This window comes from Choloepus didactylus, chromosome 5 (genome assembly GCF_015220235.1).
Source record: "Choloepus didactylus isolate mChoDid1 chromosome 5, mChoDid1.pri, whole genome shotgun sequence".
NCBI classification, from domain to species: Eukaryota; Metazoa; Chordata; class Mammalia; order Pilosa; family Megalonychidae; genus Choloepus; species Choloepus didactylus.
Genome location: NC_051311.1, coordinates 140,803,384 through 140,828,182, shown reverse-complemented (window position 1 = coordinate 140,828,182; position 24,799 = coordinate 140,803,384). Strand labels below are relative to the sequence as shown.

The 24,799-nt window shown below is 47.6% G+C and overlaps 1 protein-coding gene across 1 annotated transcript; it reads right to left on the bottom strand.

The window, feature by feature from the left end:
• Nucleotides 1-1,190: 1,190 nt before the first annotated feature.
• Nucleotides 1,191-13,810, bottom strand: GHRHR (growth hormone releasing hormone receptor). Its single transcript, XM_037837543.1, has 13 exons — nt 13,754-13,810; nt 11,022-11,124; nt 10,772-10,879; nt 9,942-10,039; nt 8,714-8,811; nt 7,846-7,978; nt 6,283-6,436; nt 5,922-5,982; nt 5,340-5,409; nt 4,631-4,722; nt 3,898-4,027; nt 3,264-3,305; nt 1,191-1,600 (listed from the first exon to the last, which is right to left on the bottom strand). Exons 1-13 carry the CDS (start codon nt 13,808-13,810, stop codon nt 1,475-1,477), a joined length of 1,272 nt encoding a protein of 423 aa, XP_037693471.1. The 3' UTR covers nt 1,191-1,474.
• Between the last annotated feature and the right edge of the window lie 10,989 nt (nt 13,811-24,799).

Sequence of the window (24,799 nt, the reverse complement as noted above, 5' to 3'; positions counted from 1 at the left end):
CCTTGCACAGACAAATGATGGTCAGTGTTTTTGTTTCCCAGATGCTAAAATAAACACCATACACAATAAGTTGGCCTAACAGCAGGGATTTATTGGTCAGAGGCTTGCTTCCTCTCAAGGTTTGCCATCTTCTGCCTGGCTGGCAATCTTTGGGATTCTTTGGCTTTTCTGTCACCTGGAAACTCACAAGGTGACATCTCCTTTCTCCCATGGGTTTTGTTGACTTCCAGCTCCTGGCTGCTCCTGTGACTTCTCTCTCCATCTGACTGTCACTCTGGGTATGAAGGACTCCTGTGATTTGGATTAAAGCACAGCCTGATTCAGCTGGGGCACACCTTAACTGTGAACGTAATATCTGGAAGAGATCTTGTTTGCAATGGATTCACACCCACCAGAATGCAAACCAAGACCAAGAACATATCCAAACTGGGGTACACAGTTCAATCCACCATAACAATGTAACATGATCTGAGGAATACAATAAATGTAACTGCACCTAAAGTCCAAATAAAAGGTGTAGACCCTCTCCTCTTTAGAGGCACATTTATTCACTAAATGTGTGTTCTAGCTTGCTAATGCTGCCAGAATGCAAAACACCAGAAATGGATTGGCTTTTATAAAGGGGGTTTATTTGGTTACACAGTTAAAGTCTTAAGGCCATAAAGTGTCCAAGGTAAGTCATCAACAATTGGGTACCTTCATTGGAGGATGGCCAATGGTGTCCGGAAAACCTCTGCTAGCTGCAAAGGCACATGGCTAGTGTCTGTTCCAAAGTTCTAATTTTGAAATGGCTTTCTCCCAGGACATTCCTCCCTAGGCTGCAGTTCTTCAAAAATGTCACTCTCAGTTGCTCTTGGGGCATTTGTCCTCTCTTAGCTTCTCCAGAGCAAGAATCTGCTTTCAACGGCCGTCTTCAAACTGTCTCTCATCTGCAGCTCCTCTCTCAGCTTCTGTGCATTCTTCCAAGTGTCCCTCTTGGCTGTAGCAAGCTTGCTCCTTCTGTCTGAGCTTATATAGTGCTCCAATACACTAATCAAGGCCCATGCTGAATGGGCAGGGCCACATCTCCATGGAAATTATCCAATCACAGTTATCACCCACAGTTGGGTGGGGTGCATTTCCACGGAAACAACCTAATCCAAACGTTCCAACTTAATCCCCACTAATATGTATGCCCCCACAAGATTGCATCAAAGAACATGGCTTTTTCTGGGGGGCACAATATATACAAACTGGTACAATGTGTATCTATTCATTTACATGTTTGCTGGCTCCCTGGGCCTTGGGTGATAGCCACAAGCTCTAGAAAGAGGAGCGGTGGCCCAGGGCTGCCTCTGGGCAACAGCTTTTGGGGAGTAGGGGGGTTTGAGTGCTCCCCAGGAGCACTGGTTCCTCTCGCTCCCCTGGAGGGTAGAGACCCCTGGCAGCTGCCCAAAAACTCAGGTGTGGACTCCAGTCATGTGAAGTGGCCAGCCTAGCACACAGATGTCAGCACCTTCACCCCCGAGCTAGGGGGCATCGTCCACTTGGCACAGGTCCTCCGGGCTGGCAGAAGCTCAGGGTCATGGCCATGCCACCTCTGGGCGATCTCGGTCCTCACCTCCGGAGACAAGTGAGAGGATGTTAGGGGTGAGTGTGCTGGCACAGGGAGAGACCACATGAGAGAAACAGGGACACGGGTTGTGGTCAAGTTTGGCCAAAGCCACTGCTAAGTACCATTTCTGGAGGATACTACTTCCTCCTTCCTGTGCGTGTTTCTGGCCATTTCCATTAGCTCTTTTCTCTGCCTTTTAGAACTGCCTTTGGGTCCAGTAAAGGACATTTATGTTTTCTTGAGTTGCTGGCCAGACATTCTGTGTCTGCCTTCCACGACTTAGGTCATCCCTGCTCTCGTGTTCACTCTCTGCTGTCCCTGACTTGTGAGCTGAACTGTTGCCACCAGAAACCTGTCCAGAGGAGACGACTGCAAGGCAGAAAGGACTCAAAACTCTGTCTAAGGAGCTGCAGTTGAGTGAAAAGAAGGTCACTGAAAGAAAAGCAGCCTTGGGGAGTACTGTCTGTAATTTCACTTCTCTAAGGGGCTTTTGGGGGCAAAGGGGGCTGACAGGCTGTGGCCTGACAGAGCTGAACTGGGGCTGCGTTGAAAGATGAAAGGGGATAGGTTTCTGTTGAGCATAAAGTTGAGCTACCTCACAGCTGCCCAACAACAGAAAGAGCTATCTTGGAAGGTAGTGAACTCCCTGTCACCAGAGGTGTGTAACCATCTGGTCCCCAAAACTGCTTCCTGGCAGATTCCTTCACAACTCTCTGTGGGAAATCCCTTTCTCAGACCCCAGCAGCCTCAGCCAGGGCTGTTCCTGCCATTCCCAGGGCTCTCAGGGTCCATGACACCCGGACACTGCACTCCTGTGTCTTTATCCCTGACACCAGATAATGCCAGGTGTCAATTCTCCCAGCTGGGGAAGCTGCCAAGTGCAGGGGGTTCTCAGGCACCACTCAGGACCCACAACAAATACATGACCACCAGAGGGAGCCAGGGACCCTGGCCGGTTCACCCAGCAGCCAGTCTGGGGCACTGGGCTAAATTGTCCACCTCTCCCCTCCATGCAAGCCTGTTCTAAGGGAGGAGCTCACCGTGCCATCCAGATGGGATGTATGAATTGCCTTCTCTCTGTCTCTCATCTTCTCATGGTTCTATATGTGCACTGGCATCATCTATTCTGCCTAATCTTAGGTATCTCGTTTCTGTTTGGTCTGTTTGCTTCGTACATCTCTCTCTTCCAACTACTCTCTCTCTGGCTCTGCTCACAATCTCCCTCCCTGTCTCTGCTTCTGATTCTTTTTTCCTAGGTCCCTGGATGTCTACTCTGACTTTCCTGGTTCCTCTATCTCTGTTCCCTCTGACTGTCTCTCTGCAGCTTGTTTACACCCTCCCCCACTCGCTCTTTTGTTCAATTTCAGGAGCATAGACTTGGTTGATCCCTTTTGCCCACCCCTGGATCCCTCCCCTGATCACTGAAATGCCTCCTCTACCCTCTGATGAATGGATAATATCACTTGGCCCAGCCCGGAAGAGGGATGGAAAAAAGATGTTTACAAGAAGTATTCAGGTTCAGTGTGATCCAGGAGCTCAGGACACTCCCCCAAAGGTTCGCAGGAATCAAATTTGGCCTGAGCTGGGATCTACAGAGCCTGGGCAGGGGAAACTGGTGGGAGGGGAGGGCTCGATGAGCAAGAGATAGCCTGAAGAGTCAGTTACACACCTCTTGGTTGAGGAAGCAGTACAGGATGGCAACGATGAAGCCCTGTGGGGCCAAAGAGAATGGACCCCCATCAGAACCCGTTGGCCTGGCCTCAAGCTGTCCACAGTCATTCTACCACCACTCCCACCCACTCCCAGACTGTGGCTTGGGCCAAGTCTGCAAGAAAGGGAACTTAGATACCCTCATCAACTACTGTGTGCCCAGACATATTTTCTCATGCAGAAATAAAGTTATTGCAAGCCTTATAGGGCCATATTATTGACCCCGTTTCTGACTTTATTTCTGCATCTCCCAGTAATAAGCACAGAGCTTGACACATAATAGCCACTCGGTAAATGCTGACTAGACAGAAGGATACACAGATGGATGGATGCACATGTGGATGGAGGGATGGATGGTGGATGGATGATGGAGGGATGAAATATATGGATGGACGGTCAGATGGGTGAATGGGTAGATAGACAGATGGAAGGTGGACAGACAAATGGATAGTTGAACAGATGGATAGGATGGATGGAAGAGTAACTGGCCTAATAGCTCTTGCCCTAGCCATGAAGTCAGCCAAGACCTATAGGCAGAATCACCTCCCTTCTCCCCAAGGACGCAGGGAAGGGGTGCCTACCGGAGCCCTTACCTGGAAGGAGCCCAGTCCCAGCTCCAGGGGCAGGCGGATGCCCAGGCCAGCATTGTCAGGCAGGAAGTTGAAGATGATGTAGTGAACTCCAAACAGTGGGATGAGGAGAAGCGTGGACTTGGAGAGACGCCTAAGGGGGAGGACAAACCCTATGCTCCCAAGGCTGGTATCAGGAACTCCCCAGGGTTGGAGCCCACCATGTGCCCTTGCCCACCGCCACCTCCCACCACTTCTCCTTATTCACTCTAAGTACCAGCTACTCTGGAGAGCTGTACCCTCCCCACACACACCCTGGGCCTCCTTACTTCTGGACTCTGGATCCCACTGTTCCCTTTGCCAAATGCTCTTGTATGAATTGAATCCAGTCTAAGTCTTATGCATCTTTCAAAGTTCAGTTGAAAGACCACTTCCTCCAGGAAGTCTTCCCTGATATCCTCCCTCTCCCATCTAGAAAGCATATCTTTTTTCCTAGGCTCCATAGAAATTGATCCCAGCGTTCAATAGCCTATTTGGCATGGTAACTGGCTATTTGGAGCCCCCAACCTGCATATATTGGGATATTCTGGAGGGCAGGGACCAGATCTTCTTTCTCTCTGGAACACAGGGAGCAGCACAGGGCCAGGCTCACCTGCCAGATGAAACAGAACTGCACTGACTGACCCTCCAGTTGCCATGTCCCCGCATCCTTCTCAACACACACACACACGCAGACACACACACACACGCATGGTACCAGTACTGAGACTGGGTATGGAGGCTTCCCTGAGCCGGCTCCAGTTTCCTCAGCAGGATGCGAATAATATTCAGAAAAAGGCCAAAGTTCACCTGAAACAGATGCAGATGTGCAGGAAGTTGGAAGTCAAGGGTCAGGGGTAAACCCAAATCCTTAAGGCACAGGAATGGGCAGGTGGATGGACGTATAGACTATTGCTCCAGAGCGTGTAGCCTGGAAACTGTAAGCCTGGGAGAGCAGAGGAGGGGCTCAGGGTTCCCCTCCCTCTCCAGTATTGGAACAAGGGTAGGATTCAGGCCTTGGCATCCTACATCCAGCCATGCACAGTTGCTAAATTGGGAAAATTTTCACACATTCACTGAAGCCATGTAAACCAGTCCTCGTTGCCTCTGTTTTATGTGTGGGTGCAGGTGGAGGGTGCTCAACCGCAGGGCTCTGCCTACCTCACACCCAGCCTGACTGCAGCAGGAGATGATCTGAAACCAGGGCTTCCGAGCTGGAAGGGGCTTGAGCACCAGTGACCAGCTCTCCACTTTTACCAGTGGGACCTGGAGGTCCAGAGGGGGTGTCACAGAGTACAACCAGCCGGGCTCGAACCCAGGTGTCCTGACTTCCAGCCTGGAGTTGTGCTTCCTACTATGTACAGCTCCTCAGTGGACCCCAGGAGGTTGATTGAATAAAGCAAAGGGCACTGGCCCCAGGGACTGACCCCAACAGAGAGGACGATGGGTCCCTTGATGATCCACCAGGAGGGGGAGCTGTTGTCCAGATCCCAGCACCTGGGGAGAGGATGGGCCAGGGCGGGTGGAGGTTGTGAATGTAGTTGCTGCAAAGTCCTCTTTTCTGCGGTAACCCATGCCCCCTCCTCCTCTCTTCTCTCTACCTATAGGCCTCCCGCTATCCTCTCTCTGGCATTCAGGCATTCCAGCCACCCCCCAACCCTGACCTTATCTCCTCTCTCAGCCAAAGGGGTGCCCTGCTGTGCTGGACTCACCCTTCTCTCCCTCAACAGGAATGGACTTCTCTAAAATCAGTCTGTTTGTGGCCCCACCCCTGCCCTGCCCCAGGAGGCCCACAATGGTACCCTCTCAGCCTCTTCTGAGCACTGCTCCCCTGCCCAGGCTCATACCCCGCTGTGCAGTGCACTAGCTCCCCTCCTTCCCACCACCCACTCCCAAACCTGAGAGTTCCCTGAGGCCAGGACCCAGCTTGGAGAGGATGGTCCACTCCGCGCCCTTTGCCCCTGGCTGCATCGCAGTGAGGCTGCGATGAAGGGGCCGCTCAGACTCACCCAACGTCCTCGAAAGCCAGCTTGCAACCCACCCACGTGCCGGTGAAGAGCGTGGGAAACCCTGTAAATGCCACAGAGGAGACATGGGTAAGGGTGTCCACAGCCGCAGCTCTGAGACCCACCCCTACCCCCCATCACCACGGCAGGCTGCACTGGGCTCTGCAAAGTCAGGACTGGGGGAGTCCAGAGGCATGCACGTCCCTCTCTCCTGCACACCTGCTGTGTCACTGTGGACTGCCCCTTCACCTCTCTGGCCTCAGGGCCAGCATCGGAGTGGTGACAAGACCTTTGCATGAGCTCCCTGGGTCTTCACAGCCTTCTCCCTCCCCCTCTGGGCCCAGCCTCAGGTCTCGGTGCTCACCCCAGCCAGCCAGAACCAGCCACCAGAAGGGTCTCCTGGCACCGGGAGACGTGGAAGCCAAGAGGCAGGTCAGGTAGACAGCTTCTGCCAACAGCCAGCTGAAGTTGGTCATGGTGGCAAAATGGGAGGCGGCCACAGCGACCTTGCACAGAGCCTGAGGGTCAAGGCCTGGGTGATTCAGAGCTGGGACACCCAGTGGAGCCCTCACCCCAAGCCACCCCACTCCCTCAGACCCCAAACCTCCAGGCCTCCTCCGCCTTAGACTGGGCAATCCTGGGGATGTAGTGGTAGAGTGAGTGGTTAAGAGCTCTGATTTGGGATCCAGACAGATTGGGATCCAGAATTCTGATCTTGGGTTCAGATTCTACTATCTACCAGTTATGGGACCTTCCCTCTGCCCTAGCTTTTCTTCTGGAAGAGGAGAAACTTGCAATCCTATCTCATGACCTCGTCATAAGGATTAAATGGGGACTCTGTGTAAGAGTTGCTGTGATTCACCCTTTCACCCCATCCTTCCTGAGCTCAATCAATCCCTCGTGCAGTGAATATGGAACATTACTTCATGCATGACTCAGTCCTGCAAAGACACGCATCTGTACCCATGCATGCATTCAAGGCATTGCTCGCCATCCCCCAGGGGAGAAGCGCTGAGCTCGGGCGACCCAGCTGGGGACCTGGCCAGATGCCAGGCTCTCGGTGCCTCGGGCCCCTCATCTATACGATGGGGTTAAAGTGATACCTTCTTCAGATCGTTTAGAAGATTAAAGGAGAAAATATACATAAAGCATTTCATTCAATGCCTGACACTTAATAAGTGCTCAGTGTATTGATATTAATTCTTTAATTAATAATTGATTAAGTAAAGTCATTTGTTGGTTTGTCCACTCATCTACCCATTCCCTTCCAGAGACTTTTTAGAGGATTATGGTATGTACTGGGCCTCCACACTCTGCCCTAGTTCCTTTCTCTCTTAGTCTTCTCTTATTCTCCCCACCCCCTTCCCACCAGGACTCCCCAGCTCCTTGGACATGCCCAGTCCTTCTGCCTGTGAGTCAGTTCACTCCGGTCAGTCCATCCGATGTGGTCTCCCCTCCCCATCTCCCTCTCGCTGCTGCCCACCCAGCCCCAGGCCGCCTCCTCCCTGAAGCCCACTCTGTTCCTTCCCCATCTCTCGGCTTCTCCCCTCCGTGGTAGGTCTGTAAGCTGTGCCTCGTGTCCCCTGGGACTCTGTGCACCTCTTCAAGGAGAGACCCAGCCAGAGACACAGACACCCAGTGTAGACAGGAGTGAAGGCTCAGAGGAGGGATGAGATGAAAAGGCTGGGAGGAATGAAAAAATGGCATGGATTGGACTACGGAATGCGGAGTGGAGCCTGGAAGGTGGAAAATGGCGTGGGTGGGAGATGGTCCAGGCACAAGGAAGGCAATGGGTGCATGCTTGTTCTGGAACCTGCCATGCCATAGCCCCAGGGTCAGCCCACAGGACAGGGCGGGCGTGGGCAGGCACAGCTAGGTCTTAAATCCAACCCCCATGGCGCCCACCGCCCTCCAACCAGCCCCTTACAGTGGAGAAGCTGCAGTGGTCGGTGTTGTCGCCGTGGAAGAGGGCAGCGTCCTTCAGGAACACGGCTCCCGCCTTGAGGATAAAGGTGACGAACAGCTGGGTGTGGATGTAGTTCCGGGGGCAGCGGAGTCTCCTGGAGGAGAGGGCAGGGAAGGAAGACGGACCGAAGGCAAAGTGGGAGAGGGCTTCCTGTGTGCTGAGCACAGGGGCCGGGCTTGGGGGGCCTGAGCTGGGAGTGAATTGAACTGAATTGAATTGAATTGAGCTGAGCTCGTGGCCTTCAGGACAGCTGACCAAGCATGGCCCTGGGCTCAGTCTCAGGGAGGAGGAGAGAGGAGGAAACCAGGCCCTGTGTTCAGGGAGCTTAGTCTAGGGGACAGAGGTGGATGACCGGATACTATCTACACCAGCCTACCAGATAATCAGAGAGGTTAGACTCACCCCCATGGTAGGAACAGCACAGCAGGGTAAGGTTGAGGGCTGGAGTGTGGGCTGAGACTCTAAAAGCTCTGGGGTCTTAAAGGAGGGTTAGAACAGTCAAGAAAGGCTCCATGGAGGAGGCAAAGAGGATTCTGAGAAGAAGATGGGAGGAGGGCTCTGGATTTTGCCAAAAAAACCCACAATGAGAACAAAGTAGGCAGGTATTCCAAGCAAACAGAAACAACCATGAGCAAAGGTGAGCAGGTGGGAATGAGTTCTGGTGTGTGAAGAGATGTGGCTACATGTGGGGGGAAAGGGAAGGAAAATAGAAATGGACATGGTGCCTAGATGTGGGAACCATTAAATATACGAACTAGGAATCAGATTTGGTCCCCTGGGCAATAGGGAGCCAATGAAGGTTCTTGAGCAGGTGATGAGGCTGGCAAACCTGAGAGTGACCAGGATGGCGATGGCCACGAAGAGGGCCACAATAGAGATGCTATGGCCCATGGTGTAGATGATCTTCACCGTGGAGAAGTAAGATTTCTGGGGAGGATGGAGACAGAAGAGGGTCTCAGCTCCTGGCCCTTTGGGGAGAGGGAGCCTTGGCAATCTAACAGGTGAAGTCTTTCCAATTCCACCCCAAATTTCCCATCTGGCTGCAGGGATGTCTATGCACAGGAAGCTCCCTCTAGCACTGAGGTTTTTGTTTACAGCCTGTCTGCCACCTGACCTGCTGGTGAGGGAGGGGGAGGGGAGATACTTAGGCTCACTGTTGCTTTGGGGATGGGGAAAGCAGCGGGAGAAACTTCACATCCCCAGGGAAGGACAAGAGCTCAAGGAGAAATTGGGCTTGTTTACTGATATCCAGCTTGCTCACCGGTTTGGGGACACAATGTCCCCAAATAAAGGGGAAGGCTGGGGACAGCCCCAGGCAGGCAGAGAGAAGCTCTCGCCATACCCAAGTGTTTGCATCAAATCAAAGTCCATTCTGGCCCCAAGAGGGCAAGGAACTGAGGGTGCGGCTGAGGGTGGGGAGCTGAGGCCCTGGGGTGGGGGGGGCGGGGCTCCAATCCCAGCGTCCCTGTAGGACGCAGCCAATCACAGCCCCTCTCTGACTCAGTCTGTTCATCTGGAAAACGGTCAAACTCATGCTTCCCTTTCAGGCATGGGGTGCGAGAAATGGGATTTTAAGTGTGGGATACCTCACAGAGGCCTGGAGTTTAGAGGGTCTCTGGGATCACTTCTGGGCTTGAATTTCCCCACTCAACCCACACCCCAGCCATGCACACCACGTCACAGGCCAGAGAGGGGAAGAGACTCTCTCAGGGCTGCAAAGACCCTGGGTTTCCCCTGGAGCTCCTCAAAGTATCTCTGACCTGGGGGCCAGGGCGCAGAGAGGGTATGCCGAGGAGACCACGGTCAACAGGTCAACACATTCGCTCCCTGCTCTCGGCCTACCCTCTGCCCCAGAAACTGGCCCTTGTGCCACCTTTGAGCAAATTAGCAAAGGCCCCCTCTCCTCCGACGCTTTACTGCCATCTACTGGAGACAGGCTGTAATTAATATTCCATTCTGATGGCCACAGTGGGAATGGTGGCCCCTACGGTTGTGCAGTCCACCAACCCTACTCACATACTTGGCGACCCTTCCTCCAAGACACAGGAGCGTCTTACCTCCTCAGCCAGCAGCTCCAGGGGTACAGGGCAGGCCACAGGGTAAGGTGGGAAGGGCTCAGACCAGCCTGTGATGGTGCAATCCCGTTTCACAGACCCTGGAAGGCAGTCGGAGGTGAGGAAGCAGAGTCGGTGGTTACAACTCGTCCCTCCCAAGGAGAGATGCAGGGAGCCATGGACCACTGAGTGATCCTGGAAGGATCTGCACAGACAGCCCCTCTTGGGTGGAGGCTGGAGCAGGGAGGCCTGGGTTCCAGGTCCAGCCTGCCCGGTCCACATCCCAGGGCCTTCCCCTCTGACCTTAGAGTCGCCTTCTGTTAAACGGAGAAAATCATTCTCTTGAACTGACTGCAGAGGAGTTGATTGGGGCAGAGAATAGTGAGTTGGGCCCTGATTGTCCTAAGGTCAGGGGGAAGAAAGGAGGCCCTCTCTGCCCCTGGAGAGGCTGTCACCCCAGACACGTGGGCCGGGGAGGTGAGGCAGATCAGCCAGGGATGCTCCACCCCACTCGCCCCCCCAGGGAGACATCCCAGGCAGTCGGTATCACCCTCCACCCTTGGCAGCCAGCCCTCTGCTAACATCGCAGAACATTTCTCAGTGCCAGGCACTGGCCTGCACCCAGATGCTCCCCTCACTGACCTCACCCCCTGTGATGTAAATGCTCTTATTCTCCCCAGTCCACAGGTAAGGAAGCTGACTTCCCATGGTCACATGGGAAGACTGAAAGTTGGTATGCAAATTCAGGTCTGCAGGCTGGGGTGGTGTCCACCCTGTTCTGCCACCACCAGATGAAACCACCTTCCACACACACCACACCTGGGATCCCTTACCTGGCTCGGGGCTGAAGTGAGAGAAGAAATCTGGGCAGGGGAGGGTGACCCACTCGCCAGAGCCTGCCACCGGCCAGCACAGCAGCCCATCCCAGGTCCTGGGGCAACCTGGACAAAGAGAGGGGAGCTGCAAAGACTCAGCCCGGGGGAAGTCTCACCCAGCATTCTGAGTGGTGAGGCTGGAGGAGATTGAGGGATTAGAGAATCCTCCTCCTCTCTTCAGCCCCCACCTCTCTCCCAAGCCCCATACCCAGGGTGGTGTTGGGCATCCCCTCTTCTGCTTGCAGACATGCATGCTCATCCTCTCTCAACTGCATGATGAAGTCACATTCTGGGTGCACAAGGCCCAGCACCTGCAGAAAAGAGGTGACAGGATGAGCCAAGTGCATTGGGTACTTCTTCTGGGTTCTCGGTCCAAACGATCTGAGGGCAGAGACAAAGCCTGACTTCTTTCTGGGTCCCTGATCCCACACACACGGCCTGGCTCACAGCATGCACAAAGTGTATTGGATGGATATTTGGATGGATGGATGGATGGATGGATGGATGGATAGATGGATGGATATTTGAATAAATGGATGGATGGATGTATATTTGGATAAATGGATGGATGGATGGATGAATAATAGATACATGGACAGAGACGTGAATAGAGTAATGAATGTATTGAACACTCATACAACTCATGTAAATCCTTGAGTCCTCCCTATGTTCCAGCAATGGCTGCAGTATCCAGTTCCTTGCGGACTTTGTCCGACTTTATGCACATGCAATTAGGCAACACACAATGCACCTCTCACCTCCTGCCCTGGCCTCATCTGGTGTTACAACATGGGATATCTACAGGAATCCACTCTGCACAAACAGAAGTACAGTGGGGCTGGGAGTCGATAGAACATAAATGCTTCTTCTTTTCACCTCATAGAAGCAAATTATGAGACACCATTAAAATGCCTCAGAAGATCCCATTGAGGCAGCCAACTCAACAACACATCCTCCTTTCCCATTTTACTCCCCCTGTTCTGCTCTCGTGATCACTGGAATCAATTCTGCATTAACTACATACATGGGTTCCCTTGTATCAGACTCTGCGTTCACCTGGGCAACCAGATGGGAGGGACCCAGGGAACTTGCTGCAGCCCAGTGGGCTAGGAGAGGACGTGGAGACCCAGCCCAGGAAGTGGATCCACCCCTACCAGCCCTGCCCTGAGGACACTCCCTTCTCCAACCTGCTGACCCCATTCCCCAAAACCCAGCTTGGGCTCAACTGCTCTGCCATCTCCTGCCTGACCCTTAGGACTCAGGCTGCACACACTGCCCACTGCCCACTGCCCAGACCCCGTTCTCCATTTTCGCCAGTGCCTCAGACTTTTTCTGCAGGGCTAGGTGACCACAGGCCCCAGTCTCATCCCCAACCACCACCTCCCACACAGCATGCTGATCACAGGGCTGGGGGAAGGTGGGGAGGGCCATAGAGCCTTGTTTGGGACTTTCTTACCCAGCAGCCTAATTGTAACCCTGCGATGTCTAGAGAGTTGCTAACCCCATTTGTCCTTCCTCCTCTTCCATCAGCTGGCAAGCCCCCACCCTGCCTGGAACATCTTCTCAGAGCCCACCTGGGAAACTACTGAGGGCAGAGGAACTGGGGCCACTGGCAGGCACCTTCCCACCAAAAGTGTAGACAGAGTGTGCCCCAGACTTCCAAAGAGAGGAATACTGAGGACACTGAATAGCCCAGCTAATGGGCAGGAAGTGTGGTCACAGGCAGGCTGTAAGGGGGCAGGGGTGCACCCCAACCCATACCACACTCTGCACCCCACCTGCTCCTGAGAGAAGACTCCATCTCCCTGGATGTTCCCAGGGTCCCTGGGAGATGGAGCCCACAGTGGTGATTGATTGGTTCTAGCCCAGCTGGAGGCACCAGCAGGTGAAGGCCCACCCCCAGATCTCTGATCTTGCCATGGGGTACACACAGATGAGAGGGATGAGGCTTCCTTCCCTATATACGGAGAGGGCAGCAGAGGTTACGTGTGCTACACCCCTAAGCCCAGCATTGACAAATCAGATCTCAATTGATGCACCCCAACCCTGCAAGCAGAGGCAATTTCCCTTTTTACAGAAGAGGCAAGTGAAGCTCAAGTTCCCCCAGGTCACACAGCTAGTTTCCTGGTGCCAGGATTCCAGTCTGAAGCTGTGCGAGGTGGTGGGGAGGGTGGCAGCCCCCCAGGGGTCAGAGGAGCTGAGGCAGTGGGAGCAGAATGAGACGTCAGTCTGCCTGGTCTCTGAGGAGCTCCCTGCAAGCCCGGCTTCCCCTCCCTGTCCCCGCCATCACACGTAGCCATATCCTGCAAAATACGCTGGGAAATTACAGTGCAGTCACGGAAGGCCCTCTGTCCTGGCGCCCCATGCCTCAGCTGTCTAGACCACAGAGCAAGATTTGGCTGCCAAAAGCTCCTCCAGATCCAAGGTGCACTGTTAGAGGAAGATCCCCTAATGCTGGAGAAGAGCAGCTGGTTCTCTATACACTACCCGGGCCCCCCTCTCTGTCTCATGACCAGACTCTTAAAGGGAAACTAATCACTTGGAGTTGGCTCAAGGGATTGTGGAGACTGGGAGGAAAGTATGTGTAGGAACAGGGGATGTGTAACTTAGAGAAAAAGTAAACTTGAGGTGGGGAGTCCTGATTTTGTCTCCCCAATTCCGAGGCACTGTCTTCTGCCCACAGAGGGCACAGACAGGCCCTGGGAGAAACAGCAGTGGGGCGAGCTCAGCTCAGCACCAGGGAGGATGAGTCAAAGCTGCCCAGGAATGGAACCATCGACCTGGGGATGGGAAGGAGGGAGGCTGCTTGGTAGAGACTCCTCTGCATGAAGGAAGGGCAATGGGATCTCCTGCAGGTTCCGGCTGGTCTCTGTACAGCCCTGTGGCTCCCAGACCTGGATCCCAGAGCGGGAGGCAGGAGGTTCAGAGCTGGCTACTCACGGTTGGCAATGGGCTCAGCAAGCAGAGGATGCAAGTGCCCCACGTCCGACTGTCCATGCTGGGGGCTCGGCAGCGGTGGCCCTCTTCCCTCCCCCGCATCCCCTGCTCCCGCTGCCGCCACCACCCTCTGAGTCTCTTCTCAGGTGGTGTTTGCCTAGGCAAGAACCAGCTGAATATTCATCAGGATTGCCAGACGCGCTACCCAACTCAGCCCCGGCCTGGGCTGGGAGTCCACGTCCACAGCAGGGAGGGGCTGTGGCCCCCGCCTCCTTCCACTCCGTCTTGAATTCTGCCTGTGTGTCTGTCCTGATGGCAAGGACCCAGAGAGGAGACATCCACAGGAACCCACCTTGCCCCAGTTATTCGCCATGCCTACATGGTAGGGGGAACCCCTACTCTCCAAATGAAGGGCCTGCGGAAAAGAGGAAGGAGACCTGGCCCCAGCCCTTGGGGGGCTCCCAGATTGGTTGGTGATCCCAGCCTCCTCCACAGGGCTGGGGTGTGAGAGCAAGCACCCCAGGAGAGCAGAACCTGGCAAAGACACCGGTGTGGGTGGTGAGGGGGAATCTGCAAATTTCCAAGCTCTGGGCTTCACATGCGGGGCTGTCAAAGTCTCTCTGGAGCCCCTGGGGGAGCAGGGAGAGGCGAGGCTGACGGGAGCCTGGGGTGGGCATTAACAGAGCGAGGTTGGCCCGAATGGAGACTGTTATCAGTAGCAGCAATGAGAGGATGTACACAGCCACAAAAATATTCTGAACGTTCTTTGGCTGTTTTTATTACAGTTTTAGACATTAAAATGTGGGATCCCAATTGGCCAGGCTAAAGACAGTTCTAAATTGCCCTGGATCCTGCAGAGCATGTTGGAATTTGAAAGCAGATTTTATCTTTGAGGGCCCTGAGCCACCCAAACCCAGAGAAGCCCTGAGATTTGTCTGCAGCAAGTCATTCCCAGAGGTTGCTGGATGGCTGCGGTGTCACCAGACCTGTTTCCAGGCTGATGCACTTCATGAATGATGCACGGCTCTCCACCCCCGCTACATCTGGATTTAGGGATCATTTTACATCAGCTAGGTTTTATTTTTCCATATTTATTCACTACCAAGAAAATGACGAACAAAAGTATTCTGAAAATAAAATGAGAACAACCCCCAAGCCCCAGCACCCCCCTAGCCTGGGACAAGTGTTTCTGTGTGCTTACTGTGATGGCGCAGGCAGTGCATTTTTAGGACTCAAAGGTTGGAAAAGCAAAATGCTGAGAGGGTGGAACTTAAAGGGAAAGTTGGCACCTTCTATTCCTCAGCTCCAAAGAGGCAACAGCCCAAGTATACATCTTATGATTAATCACTATTGATACTTAGGGTCAGTATCATTAGCATTAATGATGATAATAATTGATAGTGATATGTATACTTAATAATAGTTGCTATTATCTGAATTAGTGGTTCTTAACCAGGGGCAATTTTGCCCCCTAGGGGACATTTGGCAAAGTCTGGAGACATTTTTCATTGTGCTGACCCAGGGTGGAGGAGGGTGGGGGGTAGCAAGGTGTTACTAGTACATGGTGGGTAGAGGCCAGGGCTGCTGCTAAACATCCTACAATGGACAGGATGCTCCCACCACCACCACCAGACAAAAAAATTATCCTGCCCAAAATATCAGTAGTACCAAGGTTCAGAGACCCTGACCCAAAGGTTGGTGTTCCCAGGGCTTCTTCTGGGCCCATTGTTCTTTGCTAACAGCCCAGGGTCATTAGACTCCAATTTCTAGCTTCTGTTCTCTGGGTTCAAATGCTGCCTCCATTGCTTGCTATCTGTGTGACAGTGGGTGAGATTTTTAATCTCTCTATTCTCAGTTTTCCCATCTGAAAAAAAATGGAGATGGTACTATTTTCTTCCTTGTAGAATTGATGGGATAAGAAGGAAAGGCCTCATGCAGAGGCTAGCTCACAGTGGGCAGCTGTTATGGTAGCAGGTGACGAGGATGGACTACCAGCAAATAAAGTAAGGACAAATGCTTCTTTGTATGGAGAAAATAAGATTAGAACTCCTGCTCACATTTACACACATAAATTCTAGTAGTTTTAAAACCCTAACTATAAAGCAACAAAATAATAAGATTATTTCAAATAACAGAAATTTGTTTTATGGCCTTAAAATAAATGAGACTTTCTTATATAAAAAAATATACAAAGAAGGAATGAGGGAAGATGGCCACATAGAGAGGAGTGGAAGCTAACTAGTCCCCCTGGAACAACTAAAAAAAAACTAGAAACAACTAGTAAATAATCCAGAATAACTGCGGGGGTACAAAAGAGACCATCTACTCATCATACACCAACCTGAATTGTGAGGAATGCCCGAGAACACAGCATAAAACCTGTAAGTAAAACCTGCGGATCCAAATTGGGAGACCCCTCCCCCATAGCCTGAGCTGCAAAGCCTCATGGTGCCAGAGAGAATCTCTCTCCCAGCAAGCGAATATAGCTCAGCTGAGCTCCAACGGGGGTTTTAAGTAGCAAGTATGAACTGCTCACTACAGGTACGCATCCCCAAAAAACAGACAGAGGCTGTGGGTGACGACTGACCTTGGAGAGCAAGAGGGTCACCTTGGACTAGGTCTGAAGGGGATTATCTGTTTCTTTTTCAGCTCAGAGGAGAAAGCCCCAGCCATTTTCAGTTTCCAGTGCTGTGACTCAGAGAAGGGTGGAGATAGCACAGGCAGAGAGAGACCATTGAAATGTTAATGACCTCCCCCTAGGGGGTCTATCTTCTCTAAGAGGAAAGGGGTGGGGCCCTTTCCATTCAGAACCAGACCCCAGAGCCTGAGGGAACACGGCCATACCTCCTCACACCAGGCAAGAATTATAGGCTAACAGGAGTCACTGGCTGGGCAGAAAAGCACAGTGACCTGAGGCATCACAGGGTGGAGCAATTTTCTAAGACACACCTGCAGGAAAACCAGATACTGAATATTTCTTCCCTCTGGGCCCTGAGCCTGTTCTGATCTGGAAGAACCTGATTGGGGTAACGAAGGAAACCATGCCTAGACAACAGAAAATTACAAACTACACTAAGAAGAACGAAGTTATGGCCCAGTCAAAGGAACAAACGTACACTTCAACTGAGATACAGGAATTTGAACAACTAATGCCGAATCAATTCAAAAAGTTTAGAGAAGATTTCACAAAAGTGATAGAGGCTGCAACGAAAACACTGGGCATACATAAGGCAGAAATTGAAAGTTCAAAAAAAACAACTAGTAGAATCTATAGAAATGAAAGGCACAACACAAGAGATGAAAGACACAATAGAAACATACAACAGCAGATCTGAAGAGGCAGAAGAAAACACTCAGGAACTGGAGAACAAAACACCTGAAAGCCTACACGCAAAGAAGCAGATGGAGAAAAGAATGAAAAAATATGAGCAACATCTCTGGGAACTTAAAGATGAAACAAAGTACAATAATGTATCATTGGTGTCCCAGAAGAAGAAGGGAAGGGAAAAGGGGCAGAAGCAATAATAGAGGAAATAATTAATGAAAATTTCCCATCTCTTATGAAAGACATAAAATTACAGATCCAAGAAGCGCAGCGTACTCCAAACAGAATAGATCTGAATTGGCCTACGCCAAGACACTTAATAATCAGATTATCAAATGCCAAAGACAAAGAGAGAATCCTGAAAGCAGCAAGAGAAAAGCAATCCATCACATACAAAGGAAGCTTAATAAGACTATGTGCGGATATCTCAGCAGAAACCATGGAGGCAAGAAGGAAGTGGTGTGATATATTTAAGATACTGAAAGAGAAAAACCACCAACCAAGAATCCTATATACAGCAAAGCTGTCCTTCAAATATGAGGGAGAGCTCAAAATATTTTCCGACAGACAATAAGAGACTTTGTGAACAAGACACCCACTCTATAGGAAATACTAAAGGGAGCACTACAGAGTGATAGGAGAAGACAGGAGTGTGTGGTTTGGAGCACAATTTTGGAAGATGGTAGCACAACAATGTAAGTACACTGAACAAAGATAGCGATGAATACAGCTGAGAGAGGAAGGTTGGGAGCATGTGAGACACCAGAAGAAAGGAGGAAAGATAAAGAATGTGACTCTGTAACTCGGTGAAATCTAGAGTGTTCAACACTTATGATAAAAAGTACAAAAATGTTCTTTTACGAGGGAGAACAAGCAAATGTAAACCTTGCAAGGTGTTAAAAATGGGGAGGCATTGGGGGAGGGATGCAATCAATGTAAACTAGAGACTGTAACTAACAGAATCATTGTATTATGCTTCCTTTAATGTAACAAAGGCAATATACCAAGGTGAATGCAGATAAGAGGGGGGAATAGGGGCGGCATGTTAGACACTTGACATTGCTGGTGTTGTCTGACTCTTAACTCTACTTTGATTTAAGGTTATTTTTCCTTTTGCTGCTTCCTAGCTGTCATTTTTTTTCCCTCTTTCTTTTGCCTCTCTGCCTTCTTTGACTCTCCCTCCTGCCTTGTGGAAGAAATGTAGATGCCCTTATATAGATAGTGGTGAAGGTGGTGAACACATAAATATATGACCATACAGAGAACCATCAATTATTTACTTAGGATGGAATGTATGGTATGTGAACAAAACCATCTTAAAAAAAAAAAAAAAAAATGGGTTGATGACAAAACCTCAAGGGCAATATACTGAGTGAAATAAGCCAGACACATAAGGACAATTATTGCAGGGTCTCACTGATAGGAACTAATTATAATATGTAAAGTCATAGACATGAAATATAAGGTACCAAGGTATAGGACAAGGCTTAAGAATGGGGAGCAGTTGCTTAGTATGAGCAGAATGTTCAACTAGGATGAACTTAAATGTTTGGAAATGAACAGAGGTGTCAGTAGCAAGATGTGAGAATAACTAACAGTGCCAAATGATGCATGAATGAGGTGGAAAGGGGAAGCTCAGAGTCATATATGTCACCAGAAGGAAAGTTGGAGGTCAAAAGATGGGAATGTATAAAACTGAATCCTATGGTGGGCAATGTCCATGATTAACTGTACAAATATTAGAAATCTTTTCCATGAACCAGAACAAATGTATGATGATACAATTAGAAGTTAATAATAGAGGAGCATATAAGGAAGAAATATATACCTATTGCAAACCGTATACTACAGTTAGTAGTATTTCAACATTTTTTCATAAACAGTAACAAATGTACTATACCAACACTACGAGTCAACAATTGAGGGGGGTTGGTTAGGGATATGGGAGGATCCAAGTTTCCTTTTCTTTTTCTCTTTTTTCATCTTTCACTTTATTTCTTGTCTGGATTAATGAAAAGTTTCTAAAAATTGAACAAAAATTAAGTGTGGTGATGGATGCACAGCTGTATGAGGGTACCAGGGGCAACTGATTGTACACTTTGGATCTTTGGATAATTGTATGGTATCTGAACAATCCCAATAAAAATTAAAAAGAAAAAATATATAAAGGAAAGATTAATGTTTGACCATATCAACATTAAAAAAAGTATGTACAAGAAAAGACACCATAGATAAAAACTAAAGCAAGCCTTACACTCAGAGAAATATTTACAACAAATATTGACAAACAAAAATAGAATCTCAAAACTAAATAAAGAATATCTGCAAATCAATAATAAAGATGAAAATAACACAACAGAAAATTGAGCAATGAATAAAGCAGGAAAATATGACCCATAACCAGGAAAAAATAAATCAATAGAAGCAAACCCAGATGTAATAAAGATAATGGAAATAGCAAACAAACATGGTAAAATGGTTGTCATAAATATGCTCCATACATTTAAGGAGGAAAAGTAAAACATAACCATATGATGAGAGAAATGGAAGCTATAAAAAAAGATTCAAATCCAATTTATGAAAATGAAAAATACAAAATCTGCAATGAAAAATACACACTGGCTGAGATTAACAGCAGATTAGACATTTCAGTAAAAAGAGCAATGAACTTGAAGAAAGACATCACAATAAAAGGATCCAGAATGAAAAACAAAGAGAAAAAAAGGCTAAAGGAAAAAAGGCTGGGGGGAAAAAACAAAAAAGAACAGAGCATAAGTTACTTCTAGGAAAATATCAGGTGGTCTAAGCTGCATGTAATTGGAGTTCCAGAAAAAAAAAACAAAGGGGTTCATAAAAAATATTTGAAGAAATAGTGACCAAAAATTTTCCACAGTTGATGAAAACTACAAGCCCACAGATCCAGGTAGCTCAGTCAACAGCAAACAGAATAAACATGAAGAAAACCACTCCAAGACACATGATAATTGAACTATTGAAAACTGGTGATAAAGGGAAAATCTTATTGTGCATATAGGAACAAAGATAAGAATTAAAGCCAAATTCTTGTCAAAAATTATGTACTTCAGGAGAGTGTGGATACACTTCTTTGAGGTACTGAAAGAGAAAAAAACCTATAAAATTAGAACTCTTTATTTAATGAAAATATCTTTCACAATGAGCAAAATAAAGAATTTTTCAGTGAAACAAAAATAAGAAAATTCATTGCCAGTAAAACTCTACCACAAGAGCCATTAAAGGAAGTTTTTCAAGCCAAAAAACTTTCAGAATTGCGCTAAGAAATGAAAAATTCTGGAAATGGTGAATAAAAGGATGAATAAGTATAATTTTTAATTTTTTACACTCTTAAAAGTAATTGCCGGCTTAAAGAAAAATTAATGTATTATGGTTTTTTAGCATATGGATAATTAAAAAGAATGAAAATGATAGCAAAAAGTATTGGAGGAGGAAAATGGAAGCATAGAGTTGTGAAGTCCTTGTTCTATAAGAAATGAGATATATTTTGAAGGTACTGTAATAAATTAAAGGTAGATACTGGAAACCCTTGAGTTCCTACAAAATAAAATAAATCAAAGAGATATGGCTACTAAGCCAATAGTGGAGGTAAAATGGAATCATATGAAAACTGATTAATCCAAAAGAAGGAAGAAAGAAGAAATAAAGAACAAGTGGGACAAATAAAGAGCAAATAGCAAAATGGTAACGACAAACCCAACAACATCAATGCATAAATTAAATGTAATTAAATCTAATCACCCCAATTTTAGAGATTGTCAGATTGAAAGAAGGAGCAACCTTTCAATGTGAACAAGTTAAGAGTGGTCACTGCCTAGACACCGCTGAAGACGGAGAAAGATATTGAGTGAAATGGGTAACAACAAACAAGATAAGACTTAACAAAGGTCTATAAATACTGAAACTTTAGAGAGAGAGAGATAGATAGATAGATAGACAGACAGACGGATGGATCCTGGGGTGTTGGAATAGCTAGGAGGAGGTAAATGACATGGTGGAACTATAACCTATAACATTTTTTAAAATTTGCTCTATAGCTACTCATTGAATTGTGCTTTGAAAGTCTTCACCTTTCTGTATATACCCTATATTTCATAATAAGGAAAGAATTGAAACTGTAGAACTGTAACCCATAACAATTTTTGAAGTTACCTATATAACTGCTTGTTGAGTTGTACATTGAAAGTTAACACCTTTCTGTATGTATGTTATATTTCACAATAATGGAAATAGCTGAAGTTGTAGAATTGTGACCCATGACATTCTTTGAAATTTGCTCTCTAACTACTTGTTAAATCGTACTCTGAAAGTTATCAATGTTATGTATATATGTTAAAGTCCACAATTAAAAAATGCATTAAAAATGTTATGTTAAAAAAAAAAAAAAAGATGAAATGCTTATGCCTGAGGTCATATGATCAGTTAATAACATATCCCATGCTAGAACCTAAGCTTCTGACATTAAGCTCTCTTCTCTTTTCTCTTCTTTCTACTCTCTTTTCTTGAGTGCTGATATTAATGCCCTAGGAAATTTTCCTCTATAATTTAAATTAATAAATTTTTTTTTAAAATAAAAAAAAAAAAAAAGAAAGAAGGAGCAAGACCCAACTCTGTGCTGCTATAAGAGACCCACTTTTAATAACAAAAGCACAAATAGGTTAACAGTTAAAAGGATAGAAATAGACAGCATACAGCAAAGGAGAGGCTAGGCCTCCCTATAATTGTGCCTAAGAGTCTCCTCCTGAATGCCTCTTTGTTGCGCAGATGTGGCCCTCTCTCTCTAGCTAAGCCACCTTGGCAGGTGAATCACTGCCCTCCCCCCTGCATGGGATCTGACACCCAGGGGAGTGAATCTCCCTGGCAACGTGGAATATGACTCACGGGGAGGAATGTAGATCTGGCATCGTGAGATGGAGAACATCTACTTGACCAAAAGGGGGATGTGAAAGGAAATGAAATAAACTTCAGTGGCAGAGAGATTCCAAAAGGAGCTGAGAGGTCACTCTGGTGGGCACTCTTATGCACAATATAGACAACCCTTTTTAAGTTCTAATGAATTGGGGTAGCTGGTGGCAGATACCTGAAACTATCAAACTACATGAATCTCGAAGACAATTGTATAAAATGTATAAAATGTATAAAATGTATAAAAATGTAGCTTATGAGGGGTGACAATGGGATTGGGAAAGCCATAAGGACCACACTCCCCTTTGTCTAGTTTATGGATGGATGAGTAGAAAAACAGGGGAAGGAAACAAACAAACAAACAGACAAAGGCACCCAGTGTTCTTTTTTACTTTAATTGCTCTTTTTCGCTTTAATTATTATTCTTGTTGTTTTTGTGTGTGTGGTAATGAAGGTGTCAGGGATTGATTTTGGTGATGAATGCACGACTATGTAATGGTACTGTGAACAATCGAATGTACGATTTGTTTTGTATGACTGTGTGGTATGTGAATATCTCAATAAAATGAATATTAAAAAAATAAAATAAAATAAAAAATAAAAATAAAAAAAGAAATAGCATACAAACAGTAATAAAAAATAAACTGTGGTGACTATATTAATATCACACAACACAAAGTAGTCTTCAGAACAAGGAGTCAGGCAGAAAGAGGGACATTTCATAATGATAAAGGCATCAATTCATCAATCCTAGATGTGTGTGTACCTGATAGCAGAGCTTCAAAATGCATGAGGAAAACACAGAAGGAAGAAAGCGAAGAAACAGACAAATCCAAATTTATAGTCAGAGATTTCAACACTCCACTCTGAGTAACTAATAAAATAGTAGACTAAAATTTAGTGACATCCTAGAAGCAACAACATCCCAGTACCAACAAGCACATCCAACACCTAGGTCTTGGGGTTTGATACCATTCTACAATAAAGAAGCTAGGGTGCCTTGGAGAAATGGCAGTTTCTAGGAATGCAAAAAGATGAAACTGGAGCCTCTTGGAGTTCTAGGAAGTAAGGCAGTTCTCAAGAAAAACCCCAAATAATGGAGGTATGTCAAAAGGACACAGGATATAACTGAAAGAGCTCTTGGTGACCAAATCTGGAACAAATTTGAGCAAGAAAATAAAACAGTATTAGATTACAACCCAAAGTATAAAACATACACTCATGAGTCTATACTGATATAAATAAATGATTGAATAAAAAATAAATAGGGGGAGTAGACAAATTTCCTGTGCAGAAGATTTCCAAATAATTTATGTAAACACTCTGCCCTCGGGAAAGTGGAGCCTACCTCCCACTCTTCAAGCATAGACTATTTACAGTGTTTATAGTGATTTTTATAGTACAGTGAGGGACAGGAGAGGAAAAGTGACTTTACAGTGCAGGAACCTGACACACACTACCTCCGCCAGGTGGTCACTGTTAATAACAACAGTGAATTGTCATACTGATAGTTGAACCAGTGATATGATGTGATGAGAATGGCATTTTACCTCTGTGGGCTTCCTCCTGAAAGTCCGTAACCCAAGCCTAATCATGAGAAAAACATCAAAGAAATCCCAAATGAGAGACATTCTACAGAATCCCTGATCAATACTCCTCAACCGTGAGGGTCATCACAAACAAGGAAAGTCTGAAAAACTGCCATGGCCAAGAGAAGCCTAAAAAGACACAACAAATAAATGCAATAATGTGGTGTCCTGGATGGAATCCTGGAACTGAAAGAGGATATTAAGTACAAGCTAAGGAGATCTGAATAAAGAATAGATTTTAGCTGACAGCAATGTTTCATATTGGTTCATTACGACAAATATACCATAATTAATGTAAAATTTAATAGTGGGGTAGACTGGATACCGATTATATGCAAATGTTCTGTACTAACATTGTGGGTTTTTGGTAAATCTTTTTAAGGAAAAAAGTAAGAAAAAACAAATTACCAACATCAGGACATCACTATATACCCAATGAACGCTGAAAGAATAAGGGAATATTATGAAAATTTTTTGCCTACAAATTAGACAACGTGCATAAAATGGACCAGCTGCTTAAAAGACAGTAACACAGCTCACACAGCGCTTCCAGCTCTGCCAACTGTGCATACCCCGAGCAGCCGTCTCGGGCACGTGGGTGTTGAGGCCGGGTGACGTGCCGTGGCCCTCCAGCGAGCTGCACTACGTACAATGATAGCGTTGCCAACATGTGACTTCCTCTGCATGTCAGACGGTTGGTCCCGAGGGGCGCCCCACTTAGCCAGAAGAGGGGGTGATGGGGTGCCATCCAGCATCTCAAGATCCGTGGGCCAGGGTGGACACAGGCCTTAACCCCCGGCGGCCTAAGACACCCAGACCTGGGAGCAGCCCCTCCTGTGTTCTATGTGGGCCTCTATGGCTTCACAGAACAATAGCAAATTCATTTATTCCAAATTTGCATTGGTCTCAGCCATCCCATGCCTCCCTGCTGGGCCCTAGGCCTTTAATGGATAACACCAGACAGACACAAAGGGTAAAGCAAAGCAGCTCCAGCAAACAGCAGCAAGCGTGGAGCCTCCCTGCATGGCGCAAGCCGCTTGGGACAGCACGTTGGAAAGCCAAGAGCAGCACCTGGCTGCGGTCAGCATCAAATCACCTGTTCACTGCACCAATTGTTTTGGGTGTTAAGTGGAAGTTCTTTGGGTGATGAGGCACAAACACAGATAGCCAGCCAGCCACCAGAGAATGTGTGAAAGG